This window comes from Carlito syrichta, unplaced genomic scaffold, assembly GCF_000164805.1.
Source record: "Carlito syrichta isolate Samal-C Ts95f unplaced genomic scaffold, Tarsius_syrichta-2.0.1 Scaffold307112, whole genome shotgun sequence".
Lineage (NCBI taxonomy): Eukaryota > Metazoa > Chordata > Mammalia > Primates > Tarsiidae > Carlito > Carlito syrichta.
Genome location: NW_007251208.1, coordinates 570129 through 592207, shown reverse-complemented (window position 1 = coordinate 592207; position 22079 = coordinate 570129). Strand labels below are relative to the sequence as shown.

General features: G+C 37.0%; 1 protein-coding gene across 14 annotated transcripts in view; it reads right to left on the bottom strand.

Moving 5' to 3' along the window:
• CADPS2 (calcium dependent secretion activator 2) overlaps positions 1–22079 on the bottom strand; it is a 589108-nt gene that overhangs the window by 64196 nt on the left and 502833 nt on the right. For 7 of the 14 annotated variants that reach the window (XM_021715440.1, XM_008063871.2, XM_021715436.1 and 4 more), the window contains 3 exons: positions 11685–11826; positions 5410–5565; positions 3539–3686 (listed from right to left, as the gene is read on the bottom strand). In XM_021715440.1, coding sequence (XP_021571115.1) covers positions 3539–3686; positions 5410–5565; positions 11685–11826 — 446 coding nt within the window. Of the gene's footprint in view, positions 1–2228; positions 2244–3538; positions 3687–5409; positions 5566–11439; positions 11560–11684; positions 11827–22079 lie in introns of all 14 variants that reach the window. The other 7 variants (XM_021715434.1, XM_008063869.1, XM_008063867.2 and 4 more) reach the window with 3 other exon arrangements.

The window sequence follows — 22079 nt, the reverse complement described above, 5'->3', positions numbered from 1 at the left end:
CCTCAGCCTCCCAAAGGCGCGGGATTACAGGCTGAGCCGCTGAGACACCGAGCCCGGTTTAGTCTTTTTTTTTTTAGTCTGGGTCTCACTCTGTCACCCAGGCTGGCATGCAGCAGCACAATCACGATGATCACAACTCATGGCAGCCTTGACCTCCTGGGCTCAGGTGATCCTTCCACCCCAGCATGCTGAGTAGCTGAGACCACAGGCGTGCGCCATCATCCCTGGTTTATTTTTTAATTCTTTTTAGAGATGAGGTTTTGCTATGTTGCCCAGGCTGGTCCTGAACTCCTGGGCTCAAGCAATCCACCTGCGCCGTCCTCCCAAAGTGCTGGGGTTACAGGCACCAGACACCATGCCGGGCCTAATAATCTGTTTTTTAAAAAACAACTTTATTTGTTGCTTTCTATAAAATGAAGTCCACTGGCTCACCTGTGCATATAACATATATACCAATTTGCAACAGTTTCAAAACTTAGCACATATAGAGAGGAAAAGCTTATGCAATTATGTGGGTTTATTTACTGGAGAGCAAAAGCAAATTATGAAATCTTTCTTTAGCATGGAAATTCTTGTTTACCACTTTTCAGGGTTGCTAATGGGTTTTACACCTGCACATTTTGAACTATATTAATGGTGTGAAAGTTGTGGGGAACTAATTGTCTCTGGTGAGAAGGTACAGGTGCAGACATAATGAACAGTAGCAGATTACTCTTCAAAACCACCCACCTATTAATGTAAAGAATCATCTGACAATGCATCACTGTTTGTCATTTGTGTGTGCATTTTTCTTTTTAAGTACTAGAGCAAGTTGTTTCTTACAGGGGATTTTTAAAGCAGTGACAACAAATCAGTCTGTCCTTTCACTCAGCAAAAATATATACCAAGTGACTATTGTGTTTCGGGTACTGCAGTGTAACAAATGGATAAACTCAATATTAATAAGAAGAGGCAAGATGATTCTATAAACCAAAGGAGAAAAGAATGGGTTTATTAAGAGACTTAAGATAATGTTCTCAGGCAGACAATCAAAGGCTTACATCTGGCTGTTAGAAAACATGAGGGGGTAGATAGAAGCCATTGGTATCCAAGCCAGCTGTCTACTCATTCAGATAATTAGCGATAATAAATCATGTTTTAAGTGATCAGAGAATGATAATTACTGAACATTCTATGGCTCATATCACTAAATATATTTGCAAGGTTGTATACTATATTAGAAAAACATATTTTTCTGCTGAATTACTCAAAGAATGAAACATGTATACACACATCAATATAAATTATGGACAAATAGCTAATGTCTATATCTGGGTTATATAGGCATGAAATTCACAAATAGTGGGTCTTCTCATCTACTTTCACAGTTAGCTGAGTCCTTCTGCTTACATGAGAATTGTCAGTCCAGGAAAACTTGCCCTGAGTTTGACACCCAGTTCTCAATTATAAGACTTCTAAGATTTAACCTATCCATAGAACACAAAAAATTTTTTGAAAAAAAAAAGAATATAATACAGTTAATCCTATATGCATAAAGATTTGCAAACCTTATACAGCACAGATTCTGAGGTGGTACTCTGGAATGTCCTTTTGTGGGGTAGACATAGGTCGGTCTACCTCTGATGATGGTCACATTCCAGGTCATGAATGAGAGGAAAGACTGTATCACTGGTGGGCTAGTACTTTAATGACATCCACCACTGGGTGCATGTGTATGAAGTGAACTTGGGTGTGGCCTCCTGGGCCACATAGTTAGGGATTATCTGATATATGCTATATGTCACCTAAAGCTCCAAACTCTAAATTCCTCTGGTATTAATGAAAGTATAATACAATATATGCTTGAAAATGTTAACAATCACTCTGCTTCTAAATTCATTTTGATTTCAATTAAAAAGGTGAATTCATTTGATCTTAAAATAATTTTATTTGTAAAAAGATCTAAGATAGTTTGTAGATTCTGCAGCCTAACAGAGAAGAAACATTCTCTTTGTCAATATTTAAGAGATAAGTACTTAAAAGTGTTTCAATGAGTCTTTGGGCTATTGCTATGTTACTGTAAATTGTTAGCCTTGTATGTACACACATAGATAAGTCTAAAATCTGAAAATGGAACTAATTATATGATTTTAATTTATAAAGATAAACATAAAAAATATACATCACAAAAATAAAAACTCAAATGAAAATGTGCTTTACAAAAAAAAAAAAAAAAAAATGAGACTTACCCATTGACTACCAAACTGGATCATGCCATGAGGGGAAAAAATTATGAAAGAGAACATGAGGGAAGAATAAAGAAATGATGAAAACATAATTACAATTAGAAAAAAATGCAACAAAATGTCAACTTAAACAGATAATCTAAGACAAACAAATATATTTTCACTTAGTCACCACTCTCAACAAAAATAAATCATAGGGTAAGATGAAAATGTATTTCTGAATATAAAACAAAAAATAAATAAAATGGAAACAATGAGATACTTACTGGTAAGAACTAGGTCTAGATGTTTAAGTATGTTTCTACCTGATCTTTACAAAATGGAAACTTTTAGATTTACCATTTATTTGATTTGGCAATCCCACTACTTGGTATCTACCCAAAGAAACAGAGGTCATCACACAAAAAGACACCTTCACTCCTATGTTCATCACAGCACAATTCACAATTGCAAAGATGTGGAATCAACATAAATGCACATCAAATGATCAGTAGATAATTAAAATGTGGTACATATTCACCAAGCAATACTATTCAACCATGAAGAAAAATGAAATAATGTTTTTTGCAGCAACTTTGTTGGAATAGGAGATCATCATCCTAAGTAATGCAGGAATGGAAAATCAAATGTTTACTTATAAGTGGGAGCTAAACCAAGAAACTGTAAGAGCATATAGCATGCCATATTGGACACTGAAGCCTTAGAAGTAGAGGGTGGAAGAGGGTAGGGATGAAAAAAATCATCTATCGGGTAAAATGTGCACAGAAGGAGGTAGGGGGTACACTTAAAGTCCAGACTACAATGCATACATATAACAAAAAAACTATTCGCATCCCCAAAGACACTGAACTAAACATTTTAAAAAAATAATAAAAATAAATGAACAACAAAAAACCAGAAACTTTTGTGTAAATATTTCATATGTCATTTTTTTTTTTTTTTTTTTTTTTTTTGGTGGCTGACTCTGATGGATGCAAACTCTGGGCACTCTAGATTTGTATAAACAAAGCAGGTAGCTTTCTCATTTGCTTGTAAAAAGCAAGGTTCATGTAAATACACAACACCTAAACTCTTAAGAGGGATATCTGAAATTCAGTGACCCCTTGTAAAATTGTAGGCAGTATTTATATAAGTAAAGAGAGACCAACATGAGCAAGGGATAAAGGGCATTCTAGTATTAAAGATCAAACATTTGGTGTTGGAGAACTTGACCTTTTCAAATCTATCAAGAGAGTATCTTGAGGTAAGGAAGCAGCATCCTCGCCTGCCAGGCCACCCTGAGCTGCATTCGCCGTGTGTTACATTCTACTTACCTCTTGTCCTCCATCCAGGGCACAGAGTTTGGTGCTTTGTTTTTTGGCATCTACTAATACGTTAAACATAGTACACACGGAAGCTGGGATGCGCAAGTCAGTTGTTTTGCTTGCCTTTTGCAGCTTGAGTTCAAATGCACTTCTTGTTCTAGTTATTAAAACATGAATTCAGAGTAAGAAATTCTGACATACATCTCACCCATTTTGTAAGAGTGAAATCAACACTACAAGATGCTAATTTAAAACATGCAAATAAGAAAAAAGCAGAGTGGCAGGACTTGGGAGTCAGAGGGTGGGCCACTCTTCTTTTCGGGTGTCTTAAAGGAAAGATCTGATTATGATGTTTTATATTAACTTTTACCTCATAAGTCACTCAGACCATACTGCATCCCAAATTAAGCTTTTTTGTTATAGCTAATGTATCACATTTAATGGAAAAACCTCATAGTTTCACTTAACTGCCTGAATTAATTTCCAGATAGAAAAACCAAATGTTTCTCTGCATTAAAACGGAACAAATCCTTTTTGTGAAAGCTCGTGGAAAAACACACACATACACATACACACACACACACAAGTCCAGAAAACTCTAAAATATGATGATCAATGTACAACAGAGAATGTGAAATTATTTATGTCATTTACAATCTCTTTCAAATATCTATAATTGCAGATAGGTTTCTGAAAGAAACTGCATAATGGGAAATTTGTAAATGGTTTTGTGCCAAAGTATCCTAAGAACATCCGCAGACTTGTGACATCAGAATCTAATATGACTTTTAAATTATTATTATTTTTAATTTTTAGAGACAAAGTCTCACTCCATGATAGAATGCAGTGGCATGGTCCTGGCTCACCTGTCTTGAACTCCTGGGCTTAGGTAATCCTCCTGCCTCAGGCTACTAAGTAGCTGGGACTACAGGCATGTGCCACCATGTCTAACTAATTTTTTTATCTTTATAGAGAAGGAGCCTCACTTTGTCGCCCAAGCCGGTTTCAAACTCCTGGTCCAAAGTGATTCTCCTGCCTCAGCCTTCCAAAGTACTGGGATTACAGCTACCACACCCGGTTTCAAAAACAATCTTTTAAAAACATTACATAATCTTATTCTTGGTTTTGCCTTTAGGAGCCACTGAACATTACTTTAAAGATAAAATTTTTCTTGGTTTAAAGAACTCAGAAATATTCAATTGTCCCAATCAGTGTTTGGCTGTTTTTCTAATACGCTGCCTAACCTTGTTCTTGTATATATCATGAACAAGGGCAATGGAAAAAAAAAAATGCTTGACTGATTTGGATGCAATGCTGATTTTGTAAGAACTATTAAAAAAATGAAAGCACACTTGGAAGAATCCAAAGCCTCATAACTTATTTCTGGTTAAGTTCTAGAGAATGTAAACAGATACTTGGAACACATCTGATACAGTCAGAAAATTCCAGAAAATAGTGAGTAATCCCAGACGACTGATGGTGCTGATCATATTTTGAGTCTGCCATGCCATTTCACAGCACACAGACACAGTACATAATGCATAAAGAACCTAACAGACCTTTTCCATATGTCTCAGGAGATACTTACCACCTTGGGAATTTAAAACACAGTATTCCCAGAGAGATACCAGTAAGCACAAAATAAATCATTAATATGGTATGGGAGACCAATGGCTGGGAGACCTAAAAAAAATATCCAGCCAATTTCATCAGTTACTTGGGTCTCCAGAATTTAGTCAAGAGAACCTAATGTCCATTACATTTTGGAATAGCAGTGCATATTGAAACCTTTTCTGTGACAATAATATCACAAGCACTTGGTGAAAAGTAGTATTTTGGGTATTGGCATATTAAGCAGGAATTTGAAAATACATGACTACCTTTTGACACAGGCCTCTATCATATCACTGGCCATTAGTTTAAGTCTTTGTTCTAAGTGGTGGGCAAATTCTTGTTCTGGCCAGTGTAGATCAAAGACAAACATTTGCAGCGCATCCAGTTTCCAGAACAGGTCTTCTGATGTTGCTGAGCCATTCCTAGAATAAACAGGAAAAATGAAGAACACCATGAACTCCCACTGTTAACTGTATGGACCACCAATACATTGTTTTTTCCTTTCTGTACCAACTGCGATCAGTGAAGAAACTACCACGTAAAATCTCTAGTGATCCAATTTTTTTTGTTCAGTCTTCTAATTCTTCTCTTATAGTTCTCAATGAAGAAAGGCAAGGAGAACAAGATAGAAATAATCATAATAGCAAGGTTTCCAAAAAAAAAAGAGGTAAGATGGATAAGGATATTTTAATAAGGAAAAAATCAAATTGTATACATAAGAAACAATCTTTTAAATGTTCTTTGCCACTCTCTAGGATAAACACATAAAGTTTCTCTTAGAAATACTGAAAAGTATGCTTTGTGCATGAAAATCCATACGAAAGCAACTAGTAGCTTCGACCTTTTATTCATGCATATGTGCCTCTGTCATCATGGTAGCTTCTATCTGCAGGTGTGTAGCATATAGGGCTTTTAAATTTCTCAATTACAGGTAGAGGTGAAACAGGAACTAGAAATAAAATGGGATAGGTAGGGAAGCAAATCTTTATTTTTATTTTGTGTCTTTTCTGGCTTATAATTAAGAGTCCAACTTTGTACAAGGTATGGTCTGACAGAGAAATAACATTCAGAGTACCCTTAAAATTGGAGCAAAATCATGTATTTCATGTCCTTATATCTAACTGTAAAGCAAGATTAGCAAATCTTGGCATTCACTACTATGATAAAATCAGTCTAAGGCAGCGGTCTCCAACCTTTTTGGCATCAAGGACCAGTTTCATGGAAGGTAATTTTTCCAGGGACGGGGGTGGGGGGTATGCGCAGTCAAACCTCACTGTAAGTGTTAACTTGTATCTGCAGCTGCTCATATGGAGCACACAACCTAGATCCCTGCATGCCCAGTTCACAATAGGATTTGCTGCTCCTATGAGAATCTAATGCCAGTGCTGGTCTGACAGTAGACGGAGCTCCACTGGCTAGTCACTCACGAACTGTGCCACCCGGTTCCTAACAGACCATAGACTGGTATCGTTCTGCAACCCTAGGGGCTGGGGACCCCTGCCCTAGGGGGTTGTGCTATCATCCCATTTGTGAAGGTAATTTATAGTAGAAAAGTATAATAGTTGGGTAGAGGATAATGCTATTACTTTCCATTATGCAAGTACAAAGACTAATACAGAAACAGATGCTTTGAAAATAGAATATTCCTACATAAAAATACACTGAAACTTAACTGAAAAACAGCACAAAAGCAAAAGAAAAAATAAAAGCTACTGTGGAATTCATTTGTCCTCAGCTTTCCAACAATTGCTTCAAATATACTAACCTAAAACCTATATTTTTAGTTTGCAAAAGAAAATTAAAGAAATAAAATAAACTCACTTATCACAAGGGCATAGTGGAAAACGTTTATAAAAAATAAAATTGTTTTTAAGTAACCACATTGTTTAGCTAAATATATCTTAATTAACCAGCTTTTAAAAAATCACCTCTTGCACTGGCTAATTAAAAGCTTATTTCCTCACTCACCCTGGCCCCAGCATCTCAGCTTTCCTCCTCCCGTTCTGTCAGTAATGCCTCCTGACCTCCCTGTCTAGCCAAGATGCCCTGGAGTTTAGTTCTCAAGGGACCAATCACAGCAGAGTAGTGAACATTTCCCACAGCACTCGACTCACCTAATATCTCCTCACCTTAATATTCAGTGCCTCAAACGTACCATTAAATAAGAGAACCAGATAATGCCATGCTGACACTACTGTGAAAATGTCTGAAAAACATTACCTTTACTTCTCCTTTGCCATATGTATAATAAAAATAAGAGAAAAAAAAACACATTGAAAATCTCCCTATGCATAGAGCACAGTTTGGTAGATTAGAGGTCCTATGTTTTAAGAGTAATTGAATACAATTGGCAAGAAGCCAATTTGCTTCTTACACAATTTTTTTTACTTTGGAAATATAACTATTTGAAATGTATGTACTCTTTGACAGCACAATGACAGTAAAAGCCATCGTCAAAGCAAAATCTCAAATAGTAAAGGCAAATTCTATTAAAAACATTCTCATAATATGTGATAGTTAAATTTTCATACAGAATATGGATATATTTTTCATCTGTATGATGCTATGGTAAGATTCTAAACAATAAATGTGTCTAATTGGAAATGTAATTAAGATAACAAGTGTTTGTTATAATTAGATAGATACATGAAAAAAAGTAAATAGGGCTATCTCTGGAGTTGGTGCATATAACCTGCAATTTACTCAGAGCTTTCTCATTTTATAATTATTTCTAATCAGTAACCTATTCCTAAAGGTATTATTAACAGATTAAAGAAATCAAACGTGAATAATGGACTCTGAGACAGTTTCCCAAAAATGCCTGCAGGAAACTTACCTTACTGGCATTCATTTCCAGAGCTAAAAAACCCAAAATGAAAATGAAGATTTGATAGACAGAGATGTGAAGGCACACCTCTTAACATGATCTATGTGTTAGCAGGTAAGGATGTAGCTTCAAACTCATGGTTACTTTTAAATTATTTTTTAAAGTAGTATTTTAATCAGTAGTATTTTAAATTCCTTATATCAAATAGAAATGTTTATTGTTATGCAAGTTTCAATTTCAAAAAACAAATTGCAATAACATAACATTATGAGTAATCTTGGGCACCTTAACAAAAAACCTAATGTTGATAACTTTGGCAGGTAAAGATAATAGTAATCAACTTGTGGAACACATTTAAAAATATATATACACCAAGAATGGTGAAAGTACAACCGCTTTATTTATAAATCCCCAATTTGCTGTGATTCCTGTCCTGAGATTCAGATAATTTTGAAAAAATATTCAATAATAAGGGATTCAGAGTTCACAGAAATCTCAAAGCTAATAAAATAATAATAACAAAAAACTAAATTTCCTAGGGTAATGAACACAATAGTGTTCTTGGTTAAAATTAGGGTGTTAAATAGATAAGGAATGAGGAAGAGGAGGAGCTAAATTTTATTTGAAAAGCACAAAAGAATCATAGACTTAGAAAGGTTCCTTACTTTTCCTAGGTAAATCCCAAATACACACAGACACCACGTTACACGTTATAATGGCCCAAGACATTTGCCTATTAAAAAAATCACATGTAACATAATAGTATCTTGATGAGTTTTATGAATATAGTGATGATGCTTAACTTGGAGAGATCTTGCCAAATTCCTTTGCAAACTATGGTTCTCTTTCTTGTTTTCCTCTCTTCTTAATTGTGTGCACCCTTGACTGGGTATTGATGGTGCAAAAGGTAGAAAGGTATAAATTAATGGTAGAAATGAATTCTTAATAAATAAAAACTATTTTTTCTTCTAATTATTATTTTTTCCAGCGGGTTTTATATGAGATCTTGGGCAAAGCACGTAACTGTCTGAGTTTTTCCATTCATACTAGTACTATTACTTAGTTTTGATTGTTGTGTGGCTCATAGTTTTAAAGACTACATGAAGCCTAATAATTAAGTTCGCAAACTCATCTTAGAAAAAGTGCTACATTCCTCATTGCTGAATATCACTATGGTCACCATCGAAATTTTCCCCTTGGGAGGGTATGCACTGATGCCAGCATCTAGTCCACTCATCAAAGCAATTTTGCAACTCTTTTTTTGGAATGGCCTTCAGAGCTGTCATCACATTACCCTCAATGTCCTGAATGTCATCAAAATGTCTTCCTTTCAATATTTTCTTTATCTTTGGGTAAAGAAAAAAGTCATTGGGGGCCAAATCAGGTGAGTAGAGAGAGTGTTCCAATACAGTTATTTATTTACTGCCTAAAAACTCCCTCACAGACAGTGCTGTATGAGCTGGTGCACTGTTGTGTTGCAAGAACTCCTTTGGGATCCTTTTTGCACACAGCTTTCTTCCGCCAAGGTTTTCATTTGAGATTTTCCTGTTTCTCTATTGATGTTTATTTGGTCTGGTATGCTTCTCACAGTCAGTCGACAATTTTGACATGCAATCTAGTGAATTTTTGTAATGTTTTCATCAGTTCTGTTCGTTACTGGCTATCCTGATCTCACTTCATCAGTGATGATTTCTCTCCCCTCAGAAGAATGTTTAATCCATTCATACACTGCTGTTTTCTTCATGGTAATATCCCCATAAACTTGAACTAACATGTCCCTGATTTCACTTCCACTCTTGTTAAGTTTAACAAGAAATTCAATAATTTGTTTTTTATTCTAATTCAAACTCCAACATTCTCGCAATGACAGCTCTGATGGCCACTCCAGAAAAAAGAGTTCCAAAACTGCTTCAGTGGGTGGACTAGGCACTGGCATTGGTGCATTGCTTCCCAAAGGGAGCACTTCAAAGGTGACCATAGTACTATTCAACAATGAGGTATATAGCATTTTTTTCTAGGATGAGTTTGCAAACTTAATTGTCAGAGTTATAAATAATGTAGAGTTATAAATAATGATGATGATGGATGATAGTAATACTCATAGTAAATAACAAGGCAGAGTAGTAGTAATTATCATTTTTTGAAAGCCTAGGCTATGCCAGACAGTTTTGAGTAGTTAATAAACAAAATTTGCCCAATTTCTCAAAACAAGTAAGATTCAGGAAAAGCTGGATTCATATTTTGCCTCTGAATTTCACTTGCTGTGAGATACAAATTTTTTTTCTTAACTTCCTTGTAATTGAGTTTCCCTAACTGTAAAATGGGGATAATGACACGTACCTCAGAGGGTTGTATACAGATTAAATGAGATAAAGAGCTTGGCACCGTACCGGAAACACAGCAAATTCTGAATAAAGGACAGCTATTTTTTGTTCTAATTATTATTCTTTCCAGCTCATTTCATATGAGATCTTGGGCAAAACATGTAACTGCCTGTCTGAGTATTCCCATTTGTAAACTAGTACTATTACTTAGTTCTGATTGCTGTGTGGCTCATAGTTTTAAAAACGATATAGTTATAATGATGATAGATGACAGTAATAATAATAACAAGGTACAGTAGCAGTAACTATCATTTGTTGAAAGCCCAGGACATGCCAAGCACTGATAGTTTTTTCAGTCCTTATAAAAATATCTTTAAATGAGGTGTAACCATTTCAGAGTTGAGGAAACTGAGGCTGAAAGGATTTAAAATTATGCTGTAAGATCTAAATTCAGGCCTGATCGATTTCAAAGTTCATGCCCTTTTGCTTTAATGGCTCTTAGTTACTGCATCTGCAAGAGGTAGGTTCTTCACAATGTGTAGTTAATAAATATGGTTTTTAAGGATATAAAGATTATTTTAAAATAACAATGTGTACTAAATGATATATTAAAAAAAATAGAAGAACTTCCTGGTGTTGGCAAAGAAAGGACAATCACCTCCCTGAAAGGGGCAATAACTGTTTCTTTAAAATGAGACTAAGATAAAAAGAGAAAACAATGTTCTTGAAACCGTTCTTCCAATGGTCTTTTGCATATACAAGGTAAGTCACATGGGCAGTAGTAAAGCTGTAGCTGACTAAGAATCCTTGAAATACTTTTTAGCACATTGACTGTCTACATAAGGAGAACTCTGGTTATAATCCCTCAGGCTACAGTCTATAACCCAGATCAAAAAATGACCCTTGCCCCACAGATTACATTTGAGTGACATCAGACCAGTGTTTTTTTTTCTTCTTGACACCACTTATCATAGATATGCTAAGCTTAGCTGACTAGCTTAAAAAGCTCAAACAAATAAACCCAAAAGCTGTATTCCTCAACCAACAACGATAAATGCCATGCAATCTAAACACATCTGCACAGAACACAGGCCAGGCCATGCACTTGCTAACACACCACCAGGAAATAAGTGAGGAATACACACGTGGACTCATATAAAGAAGCCATCCATGAAGGAGTAGAAATGTTAGGAATCTGTGGAAGATTAAGAGGCAGACTTGGAACTTTTGGAAGAGCTACATTGGGAAGACTGTTGGCGATATTCCTGTAAAGAAACAAACAACGTGGGAAGGGACCACTATAAGCAATAACTACAGATGGCCATGTGTAAAGTCATAAGGTCAGGATTGAAGAGGCAGGTGCTCTATGGACACTGAGTGAGATACCTACTTGACAGGCTGCCATGTCTCTTGCTCAAAACCTCTGTGAATTGACTGGGCGATGGAGGACTCCATGAGATCGACGTAGCGGACAACCAAAGGCACAAAGATTTCTTGCAAATGTTTGTGAAATTTTCCATTACACAAAAGTGCTGAAATAGTCAAGCAGAGATAAGATCACACATTTGGAAAATACAGCCAAAAAAACCTTTTTCTGAAAGAGTCTGACATAGAAGAACTGATAAAATGTGAATAATGGATGTTACTTCCCATGGTGTAGTCATACAATAGAAATTGATCAGAAAGTATAATTAGCCTTCTATATTTGGTTGTCAAGATACAAATAGATTATATCTCTATAAAATGATACATGATTTTTAAAATTTATTTCCTAAGTGGTTTAACACAAATGCACATGACTGCTTGCTAGAAATTCAAGGGAGCTGCCCACTCTCCTGAAGCTTCTGACACCTGTAAATGTAGCAATTAAGGAGCCAGTTATAATCTCTGTGCTATGCTGTGTGTTACAGGGAAGCTAAACCAGTTAAATTCTAAGAGGTAAGCTTAATGACTACTAAAAGCTACACTAGTTTATTTTACTAGGAGGGTGACTGTAACTTTGGGACTATCTACTCTGATTCACGAACGTTTCAGTTATTTGTGGACTTTGTTTTCTTTTAATTTTTATTTTAAAGATGTGGGGCAAAATTCAGGATTAGCAATACAAATGGTCATTGCACAGGTAAAATTTGGGCCTCACTTTGGTCCCCACATCACCTGGTTTGAGATCAGGTTCCCTTATTGATGAATTGGGCCTCCCGGTTCCCTCCCCTGGCAGTTTTTCACATACTGCCAATCCCTTTAATACACTCACTAGTATTATGATAATTGTTCAGTGTCTTCTTATGAGTGAGAACATGAGGTATTCAGTTCTTTGTTTCTGTGATAGATCATTGAATATTATAGACTCTAAATCCATTCAACTTGCAACATAATTTAGCACATCTGTATTTAAAAACAGTCAGCATATCACATGCATTTCTCAGTTTTCGATTTGTCTTTAGTGAATTGTATTATGGAGCATCCCACCTAAAGCAGTTGCATAAGTCTTATAATCCTTGTTACTGGGACAAGACTGCTTTTTTATTTATTTATCTATTTATTTGCTTGTTTGTTTGTTTGTTTATTTTTTTTTTTTGAGTTGGAGTCCCACTCGGTCGCCCAGACTGGAGTGCAGTGGCTGCTCCCGGCCACCGCAGCCTCGCCTGCTGGGCTCCGGCGATCCTTCCGCCTCAGCCTTCCGAGTAGCCGGAATTACAGGCATGCGCTACCACGCCCGGCTGATTTTTTGATTTATTGTAGAGATGAGGTCTCGCTGCCCAGGCGGGTCTCGAACCCGCGGGCTCAGGCAATCCACTCACCTCAGCCTCCCAAAGGCGCGGGATTACAGGCTGAGCCACTGAACCCGGCTAAGACTGCTTTTTTTAAAAAAAAATTTTTAGGAGATGGACGGTTTCTATGCACAGGATACAAGTTCATTAAAACATAGGGCAGTATGTGCCTAAGTTGCACCATGAAAGACTAGAGAATCTATAGGAAAAGAGTAAATAATACAAAGTAATATTCAATAAAGAATGTGTACGTTTTTGGGTGCTGGGACTATAGATTGAAAATGTTTCTCAAATGAATACATCCTAAACCCAGGTGTGACCTTTTTCATGACCCTCAAAGTGAAAATATCCTCATTTAAAAATGTACTCTGCGGTAAGGAAAGGTATTTATGATATGTTAGTTGAGGGAATGACAAAAGAGAATTCCACAGAAGGTTTAAAGGGAAGCTTTTTAGGTAGAGGAAACAGTACAAAAGTTTCAGAAAGGGATACACCGGTGTCCTTCTAGAAAGATGAAAAGGCCAGAGTAACTAGAGCAGAGTGAGGGAGACGTCCATAGAGGGGTCTAGATCTTAGGACAGAGTGAGGACTGTGAGTTCTACTGTGTGTAGTGGGAAGCTTTATTATTTTTATGGTTAAGCAGAGTGACATGATACAATCTTTCTGACTGTTGTGTGGAAAATGAAGTAGGTGGCCAGAAGTGGAAGCAGAGAAGAAAGTTACTGCTCAGTTCTTTGCTTCAGTAGATTTGGTGTAGGATGATGGTGGCTTTGACTGGGGTGGCAGTGGTGGAAGATGGGAAAAAGCCTCTCAATAATTTCATCATTCTAATAACTTTGAATATATATGCTTATAGTTACTAAATCCCTAATTTCTAGCAACTCCAGTAGTACTGTTTGATTAAATACTCACTATGACAATTCTCCACATTATCTTCTTCAGGGCAAAAATATCCTAAAGCCTATGTAGTGTTTTACACCTTGGGCAAGGTATCTGATGTTTACCCTGCTGGCACATATATGAAGAGATCCTTAATATGTTGTTTTATGTGTTTCTGAAATTGGTCAGAGGCAGGACAACTATAGATGCAGAAAGTGGCACAGGAAGTAATTCTAAATTCAGAAGAAAACATACCATTGATTTTTTTTCCTTTACTCTGATATGGTTTAGTATTTTGTGTGGTTAAATAATCTTTTCCTGGTTCATCTATATACTAAAAGATTTCCCATTAAATTGGGAATGATAATCATATTTAATGATAAATGTCTTATTTAGGAAACTAATATTATCTTAATGATGTTTTCATTAGCACATGGAAAAGAGCTGTATTTATTCCTAGAGAGTCAATCATAGAGCTAGAAGGTACTGTATAGTTCAGTAATTTGGTTACTTTTACCAAATGTCACCTAAATAAGGATGCTAAACTTTAAGGATAAAATACTCTCAAACCATCCAACTCATTGTGGTAGACAAATCTAGAAATATACTGAAATCTAAATTTATTGAATCTCTACTTAACTCTCCATCTCTCCTTCCTCCTCCTCTTCCCTAATATTTTTAGAGCGCCAACCACGGTGTTAAGTCCTATATGTGCATTAAGTCATTTAATTAACACAAAACTCTATGAGGGAGAAACTATTTTTTTCAATATTATCAATAAGGAAACCAAGACAAAGAGAATTTCGGACACTCGCCTAAGATAATATAGATCATTAGTCAAAAGAGCCAGGAAATGATGCAAAGCTTATGTCAACCTCTGTAGTTCATAAAGCCGCCATTCCTCACATCTGACATCCAATTAATAATCGAGACCTGTGTGTTTTATATCCTTAATATCTTTCTAATATGCCTCCTTCCTCTACTGTCTGTCTATCCATCCAATTATCCAGCTAGTCAGTCATCCATCCAACCTAACATCAACATCTTTTAAGACAGAGAAATCTAAATGTTTTAGGTAACAAAAAAATCTTGCAAATGACAAAAATATTGCATCATATTTTAGGTGCCTTAAGTTTCTGAAATTAGAATTTTGAAAAAACTCAGAATATGAAAAAGTCAAAAGGTTGAACAAAACTATTATTCAGTTAATATGAAAATGAAGTAACACTGAAAAACTCGATGGGCTCATAATCTTCATTGAAAGCTGGAAGGTTTTACATTGCTATATAGCAAACGATACATCCAAGCCTTAATTTATATAGCCTTTCATTAAAAAATACTGTGCAAAGAAACTTAGGCTTACTATCTCAATGGATACTGTTAAGGGTTGTCATATTGTTATTGTTGTCTCTCTCTGTCACCCAGGCTGGAGTGCAGTGGCATGATCATGGCTCACTGCAGCCTTGACCACCTGGGCTCAGGTGATCTTTCTGCCTCAGCCTCCCAAGTAGCTGGGACTACAGGCATGTGCTACTATGTCCAGATATTTTTTTGTTTTTTTTTTTTGTAGTGACGAGGTCTTGCTACGCTGCCCAGGTTGGTCTCAACCTCCTGGGTTCAAGCAATCTTCCTGCCTCGGATGGGAGAGGGAGTGGAGAAATAATGACAACATTCACAAAGAGGGGAGAAGAAAGGAAAGACGATCCTTGGTTTCAAAGGGCAGAGCTGCAGGGATGATAGGCATGAGCCACTGTGCCTGACTGTTGTCATTATATTTAACCACCATAAGAACAAAACACATGTTCATGTAAAAATTACTACATTTATAAATGACCACTCTACCTCATCAATTTAAATGTTACTTTATTAAACACTCAAAGATTAAGTGTGTTGACAATGAAGTCATATTTAGTATGTTAAAATGAAGAAGCATATTTTAAAAATCACCTTCAATATTGTTATTAAATGTGATAATGATTCTAAGATTAAGTGGTAGTTGACTCAAACGTATTTCTAGCAAGAAGCCTCTTTTTAGATACATTTGAGAAGCACTTGATTAATTGTCTTGCTAAATAAACTGGCTTCTCATCTTGCATTACCATTCTTGGAGCTAAAGTAGAGAATGTCCACTTGATTACTACACCAGCAACACGGAAGTTGTGTCCCAAGACTTTCCTCCACTCTAACATCCAACCGGTTACCAAGATCTGTGTATTTTATATCCTTAATATCTTTTGACTATATCTCTTTCCTCCCTTCATCTAGCACTGCTGTTGCACTAGATCAGCTATCTTCTGTCTTGACTAACGCAATAATCTCCGAACTGGTCTTCAGGCTCCTATTTTTCACTCTGCCAATCCATCTTCTCAGGATCTCAAACAGAGGGGCTTGCTAAAATATAAAATTAAGAATATCACTCCTGGCTGGACTCGGTGGCTCAGCCTGTAATCCCGCGCTTTGGGAGGCTGAGGAGAGTGGATTGCCTGAGCCCGCAGGTTTGAGACCCGTCTGGGCAACTTGGCAAGACCTCATCTCTACAGTAAATCAAAAAATTAGCCAGGCGTGGTACGCGCGCCTGTAGTTCCAGCTACTTGGAAGGCTGAGGCAGACGGATCAATGGAGCCCAGCAGGTGGAGGATGCAGTGGCCAGGAGTGGCCACTGCACTTCAGTCTGAACGACAGAGTGAGACTCCAACTCAAAAAAAAAAAAAGAATATCACTCCTAACAACTATATTCCTTTTGTGGGTGATCATGACAGTCTCCAAAAGCCTTAGTATGTTGTGAAAGATTTCTGAGATCTGTCTTAAAATGAACTATTTCCAGTTCATTTCTGTTGCCTTGCCTTTCATTTCCTGGGGTGTAGTCACAGTGATTTCATGATTCAGTATATACTTGTTTCTCAAATCCTTTCTAGAAATGCTTCATTCTGCTGTCGTCTTGCCCAGGTACTAGCTTCTCTCATTCTCTATCCTGTACAGGTTTCCACTGTGGTCCTTGTTATGGCAATGGTCTTTGTACTTGCTGACACATCTCCCTGGCCACAAGGATGCCAAGTCCCTGAGGCAGGAAGCATGTCTGTATTCTTAGTATACAGAAAAATCCCTGGTTCAGAGCAAATGTCCAAGTGGTTTTGGATGAACTAATGCTTGAATACAATATTAAGACTACTGCATTATTATTCAGGAGATTGTATTAAATGGTAGTTTTGAAACCTATTGAAGCTTGTGTATACCCTCATACTTTGTACGATATATATGTTATTAAACAATACCTCTATGAGAAATTTTACTTTTGACCCACTTGTTCAAAATCAGACTGTTAAAAATTTGATGGACATAAAGGTTGGCTATTTTATGTCTCTTATTTTAATTGAACTCCTGGCCTCAAGCAATGTTCCTGCCTTGGCCTCTCAAAGTGCTGAGCATACAAACATAACCACCGGGCCCAGCCATCAATGAATGTGTTAAAAAAAGAATTTTCTCTGGTCAGTCATGACTCTTGATAGCAAATGATTATATCCTGCAGAATTTGGAGAAAATGAAAATTACCTATATTTCCTATGAGCTATAACAAATCTTGAATTCCAGTCAAAAGTTTGCTTATATTTCAGCTGAGAGTTCCTTTTTATTAAAAAATCAAATTATAAGCCTACATTGAAAAATTTTAGAAAATTGGCAGAATTATTTCTTTGGCAATTAGAGAGAGGAGTGAGGAGGAGGGAGTGGGTGAGAGACAGAAGGATAAAGAGAAAGAAGGGTGGGAGAGATGGGAGAGGGAGAGGAGAAATAACAAAAACATTCACAAAGAGGGGAGAAGAAAGAAAAGAGGATCCTTGGTTTCAAAAGGCAGGGCTGCAGAAATATGCTTTATGTAAATGTATGCTCCTTTCCTTAGTGGCCCATATGGCAGCTTGCATTCTACTTCCATCACACTGTCAAAAGCTCTTCTTAACATGGAGCCTGAGGCATCGGAATGGGTACTTACATCTTCTCCATATGGTTTAATAAGAATAGGTTATAATTTGGGGCTGTCAACTGTCCAAATCAAGCCTTTACCAGGCACCCACTGCAGCAGTGCAAATTCTCAATGTGGTCTCACCAACAACACTTCTGTTACTGTCCCCAAGTGTATGGGAATGCAGAGGACTGCTCAGGAGTCTCAGAAAGCGATTACAACCTAAGTGGAAAACCAGTCCATAAGTTGCTGATAAAAATAACTTATTCCCCCCAAAAGATTTCAAGTTTCCAAATACCATCTTGTCAGAAAACAAAGAAGCATCAATGACATCGAACCCTATGGTAAAATTAGAAATGGCAAAAGAAATCCAAAGGCTTAGATATAAGCTAAACTTGGGATACAGATGTACCCAATTATTTTGAAAATCTTTAATAATTAATAATTGGTGTTGACTATTTACATAACAAACATACCAAAAAGAGTCTTACATTTACAAAAGCACTTGTTATAGGCTTTTTTTTTTTTCTTTCTTTTTTTGAGTTGGAGTCTCACTCTGTTGCCCAGACTGGAGTGCAGTGGCCGCTCCAGGCCACCGCAGCCTCGACCTGCTGGACTACGGTGATCCTTCCACCTCAGCCTTCCAAGTAACCAGAATTACAGGCATGTGCTACCACGCCCGGCTGATTTTTTTGATTTATTGTAGAGATGAGGTCTCGCTGCCCAGGCGGGTCTTGAACCCACAGGCTCAGACAATCCACTCACCTCAGCCTCCCAAAGGCGCGGGATTACAGGCTGAGCCACCGAGCCCGGCTGTTATAGGCTTTTAATAATAAGATTTCAACAGAGAATTTAAACTATGATCCAATTAATAACAATTACCAAGGCAATAATCACTTTGTAAAATAAAGAATAAGCAAGGAAAGAGTTCGTGTCTTGCTTTTAGGGTAAAAATATGCTGCTGACTCTGGAACCCATAAAATCCAATTTTATAATGCTCACCCTCTTCCAATTAGCCAGCATTAGTGGATGACTAGAAAAGACGATTTTTCTCCTTAAAATTCTAATTAGGCATCTCAGAAGGAAATGAGTAATCCATGACTAGCAAAATAAACACACAACACCAACCACAATAAAATCAACAGACTTTGCCATAAAACAACAATTATTCAAGAGACTACAAATTGCATCAACCCAAGAACAATGAACTACGATATAAGATTAATCGTCTAGCCAGACTCGGTGGCTCAGCCTGTAATCCCGCGCCTTTGGGAGGCTGAGGTGAGTGGATTACCTGAGCCCGCGGGTTCGAGACCCGCCTGGGCAGCGAGACCTCATCTCTACAATAAATAAAAAATCAGCTGGGCGTAGTAGTGCGCGCCTGTAATTCCGGCTACTCGGAAGGCTGAGGCGGAAGGATCACCAGAGCCCAGTGGGTCGAGGTTGCGGTGGCCGGGATCGGCCACTGCACTCCAGTCTGGGCGACGGAGTGAAACTCCAACTCAAAAAAAAAAAAAAAAAAGATTAATAGGTTTCTCCCCACATGGACAAATGCATATGATGAAGATTCCCATCACGGGAAATAGGAAGATGGGCTTCAGGAGAAAAGGCAGGAGAACTGCAGCCCAGAATAGCACTATGGAATAGGAAGACATAACTCCCTTTGAGACCTAAAATTAGCACCCAGTCAAGAATCTGGCACATTAAGCAGGCACTCAATAAATGTCTGCTTATTGAATAAATAGTAGTATAAATCCACCTCCTATAGGAAACTCTGAGAGAATTCCATTTAGGTAAAACAGGAAACATTGGATTTTATTATCCTTTTAATTAAAAATTTGGTAACTAATTTTATATAGTTTGGTAATATTCAATTTATGTCTTCACTAGCAATAATAACTTCAGAAAACCATAACCAGCTTACCCTTTCTCCTTGAGGGACTTGTGAAAAAAATGTATATTTGTAAACATATATACAGTATATATGTGTATACATGTATACCTAGACAGAGACAGGTAGAAGGAATGAGAGTGCAAAAATGTTATAATGTTTCTGGCTTTGCGGGCAATAAATCCAAGTGTAACAAATCCAAGTTCAAATGCTAATGAAAGATTTCATAGAACAGTGCTCAGAATTGAGTTATGCTTCTACAATGTATTGCATTATTGTTAGTTGTACATATACATGAATATCCTTCACTAGACTCTATGCTTTCCAAGGGCAGGAAATCATTTCTTATTTATCCATACACGCAGGGTTCATGTACATGGAATTTGTAAATTGTAGGCATTTGACATCTGTCTCTTGTGAGATTAATTCAGGAAAAAAAACAATATCAATCTTAACCAACTCTTAGGGCAAACATAAACAAAGAAGTCCCATGGTCCTGCAGTCCTCATTCTGTTTCTTTTGAGATTATTTAATATTAAAGGTAAATAAAAAGTTAGTCATTTTACTCTAGCTACCTCCAGAATCTTCTGATTTGGGGGGTTATGTCCCACAATACTTGCCCTCATCAATGGGAACAGTCAAGTATGGCTGTAACATGATCAACAACCCTCAAGAGTGGGGTTCTTGGTGACCATGGTCTTCAGAAGTTAGAAGTGTTCATGCAAATCTGCTATGAAAGACACACAGGCATTTTAGAGAAGGTTACTGTCTTTAAGTCATTAAATCCTAAGAAAATATAAAAAGCAAATGTAAAAAAATTTTTTTAAATGTCTACATGTAGTAAAGAAAATAGAGCAGTAATATGGAAATCAATTGAGGGCGAAAAGGTAGTAACTCCCTGCTTTCATATTTCTTTTATTAACTGGTCAGTAAAACAAATCTTGACATGTAATTTTCAATTCAGTCATCTACGGGAATTAGAGTTGAAGACATTTTCACATTTTGGTGGTCATTTTGTCATTTGTAAAAGTGCCTATCTATAAAACTAAGTCGGCACACAGCCTTACTGTAATCTAGAAGTTACATCCGTTCTGCATCGTTCCTGGTATATGTATATACAGAGATACATCTAAAAACACCAATTCGTGAATTTCAGATACACAGCTCATTTAAGCACTCGAGGTAGAGTAACACGCAGGTGTCAGTTCTTATTTCAAAGCTTGAAGATTAACCTAATATATAATGTAGTGACCTAAGCGTTCTTCATTTGAAAGAAATTTGAAAAATAATCTCGGATACAGCCTAAGTGTGAGAATAACCCAGCGGGATTTCCACCTCTTCATTTCTTAATGAGTTTTTTGATAATGAGAGGTGACTTTGCCAGTCACTCTGGGCTCTATTATGGCTAATTTGACTCCACTTCACTCTCCTTGTTAATTATTAACACTAGCCTTTTTATCCTCATGAGACCACATTCCAATTTTTTCCTTTTTTGATTTTTCTAAGCCCATCTTTATGAAGATGAAAGTCTTGAGGAACAGGTTTTCACTTAGAGTAGAGCTGGAATATTTATTATTCGTTTAGGCAGAGATGCTGTGACATTGATTATATAAGCACGGGTGTTCTTCAGGGCGGCTTTAATGTGCTAGCAATGTGAAAAGGCTGTTAATTAAAGGAGAAGCACCGTAGTATTTTTCACTTGGGAATCAGTTCCCAATAGAATGGTCATTTGCCACTTGCTAGCATATCCACAGATTAAAAAGGTAACTAGCTCCAAGGGTCTGCCTCTTTCAGTAGTGCTGAAAGAAATGATTTGTGCCATTTGCAGACGGCTTTCGTTAGTCAGAAGCAGTCACTTGCCCTATCTATTGTTGACAGAACCACTGTAGGAATAGAATGCAAGGGTAGAATTTATTTGTACCAGCTTTATAACCATTCAGTATCATTTAACTATCACACTAATTGCTTCATTATGAAAACATTTATTGTTCCTCAATTTTGATGCATCTCTCTTTCAAAATTGTTTCCTTAGAAACCATTTAAAATGATTGCCCATCTAATTGTCTCTTTAGTAGGAGGGAGTGGAACACGGTGGACAGAAGCAGGGGGGGAGAGGCCAGTGGGAGCTTCGTCTTTTTTGGCCAGAAAGGAAGGAAGCTGAGTTTGTCTTCATCATCAGTCTTGCTCTGGGAATCAATGAGTGAGTCGGTGAGGGGTAGGAGATTGGGGATAGTTGCTAAGGTAGTGGTGCAGCTGGTACTCTTCCCTTGAGGAAAACCACATTTCATC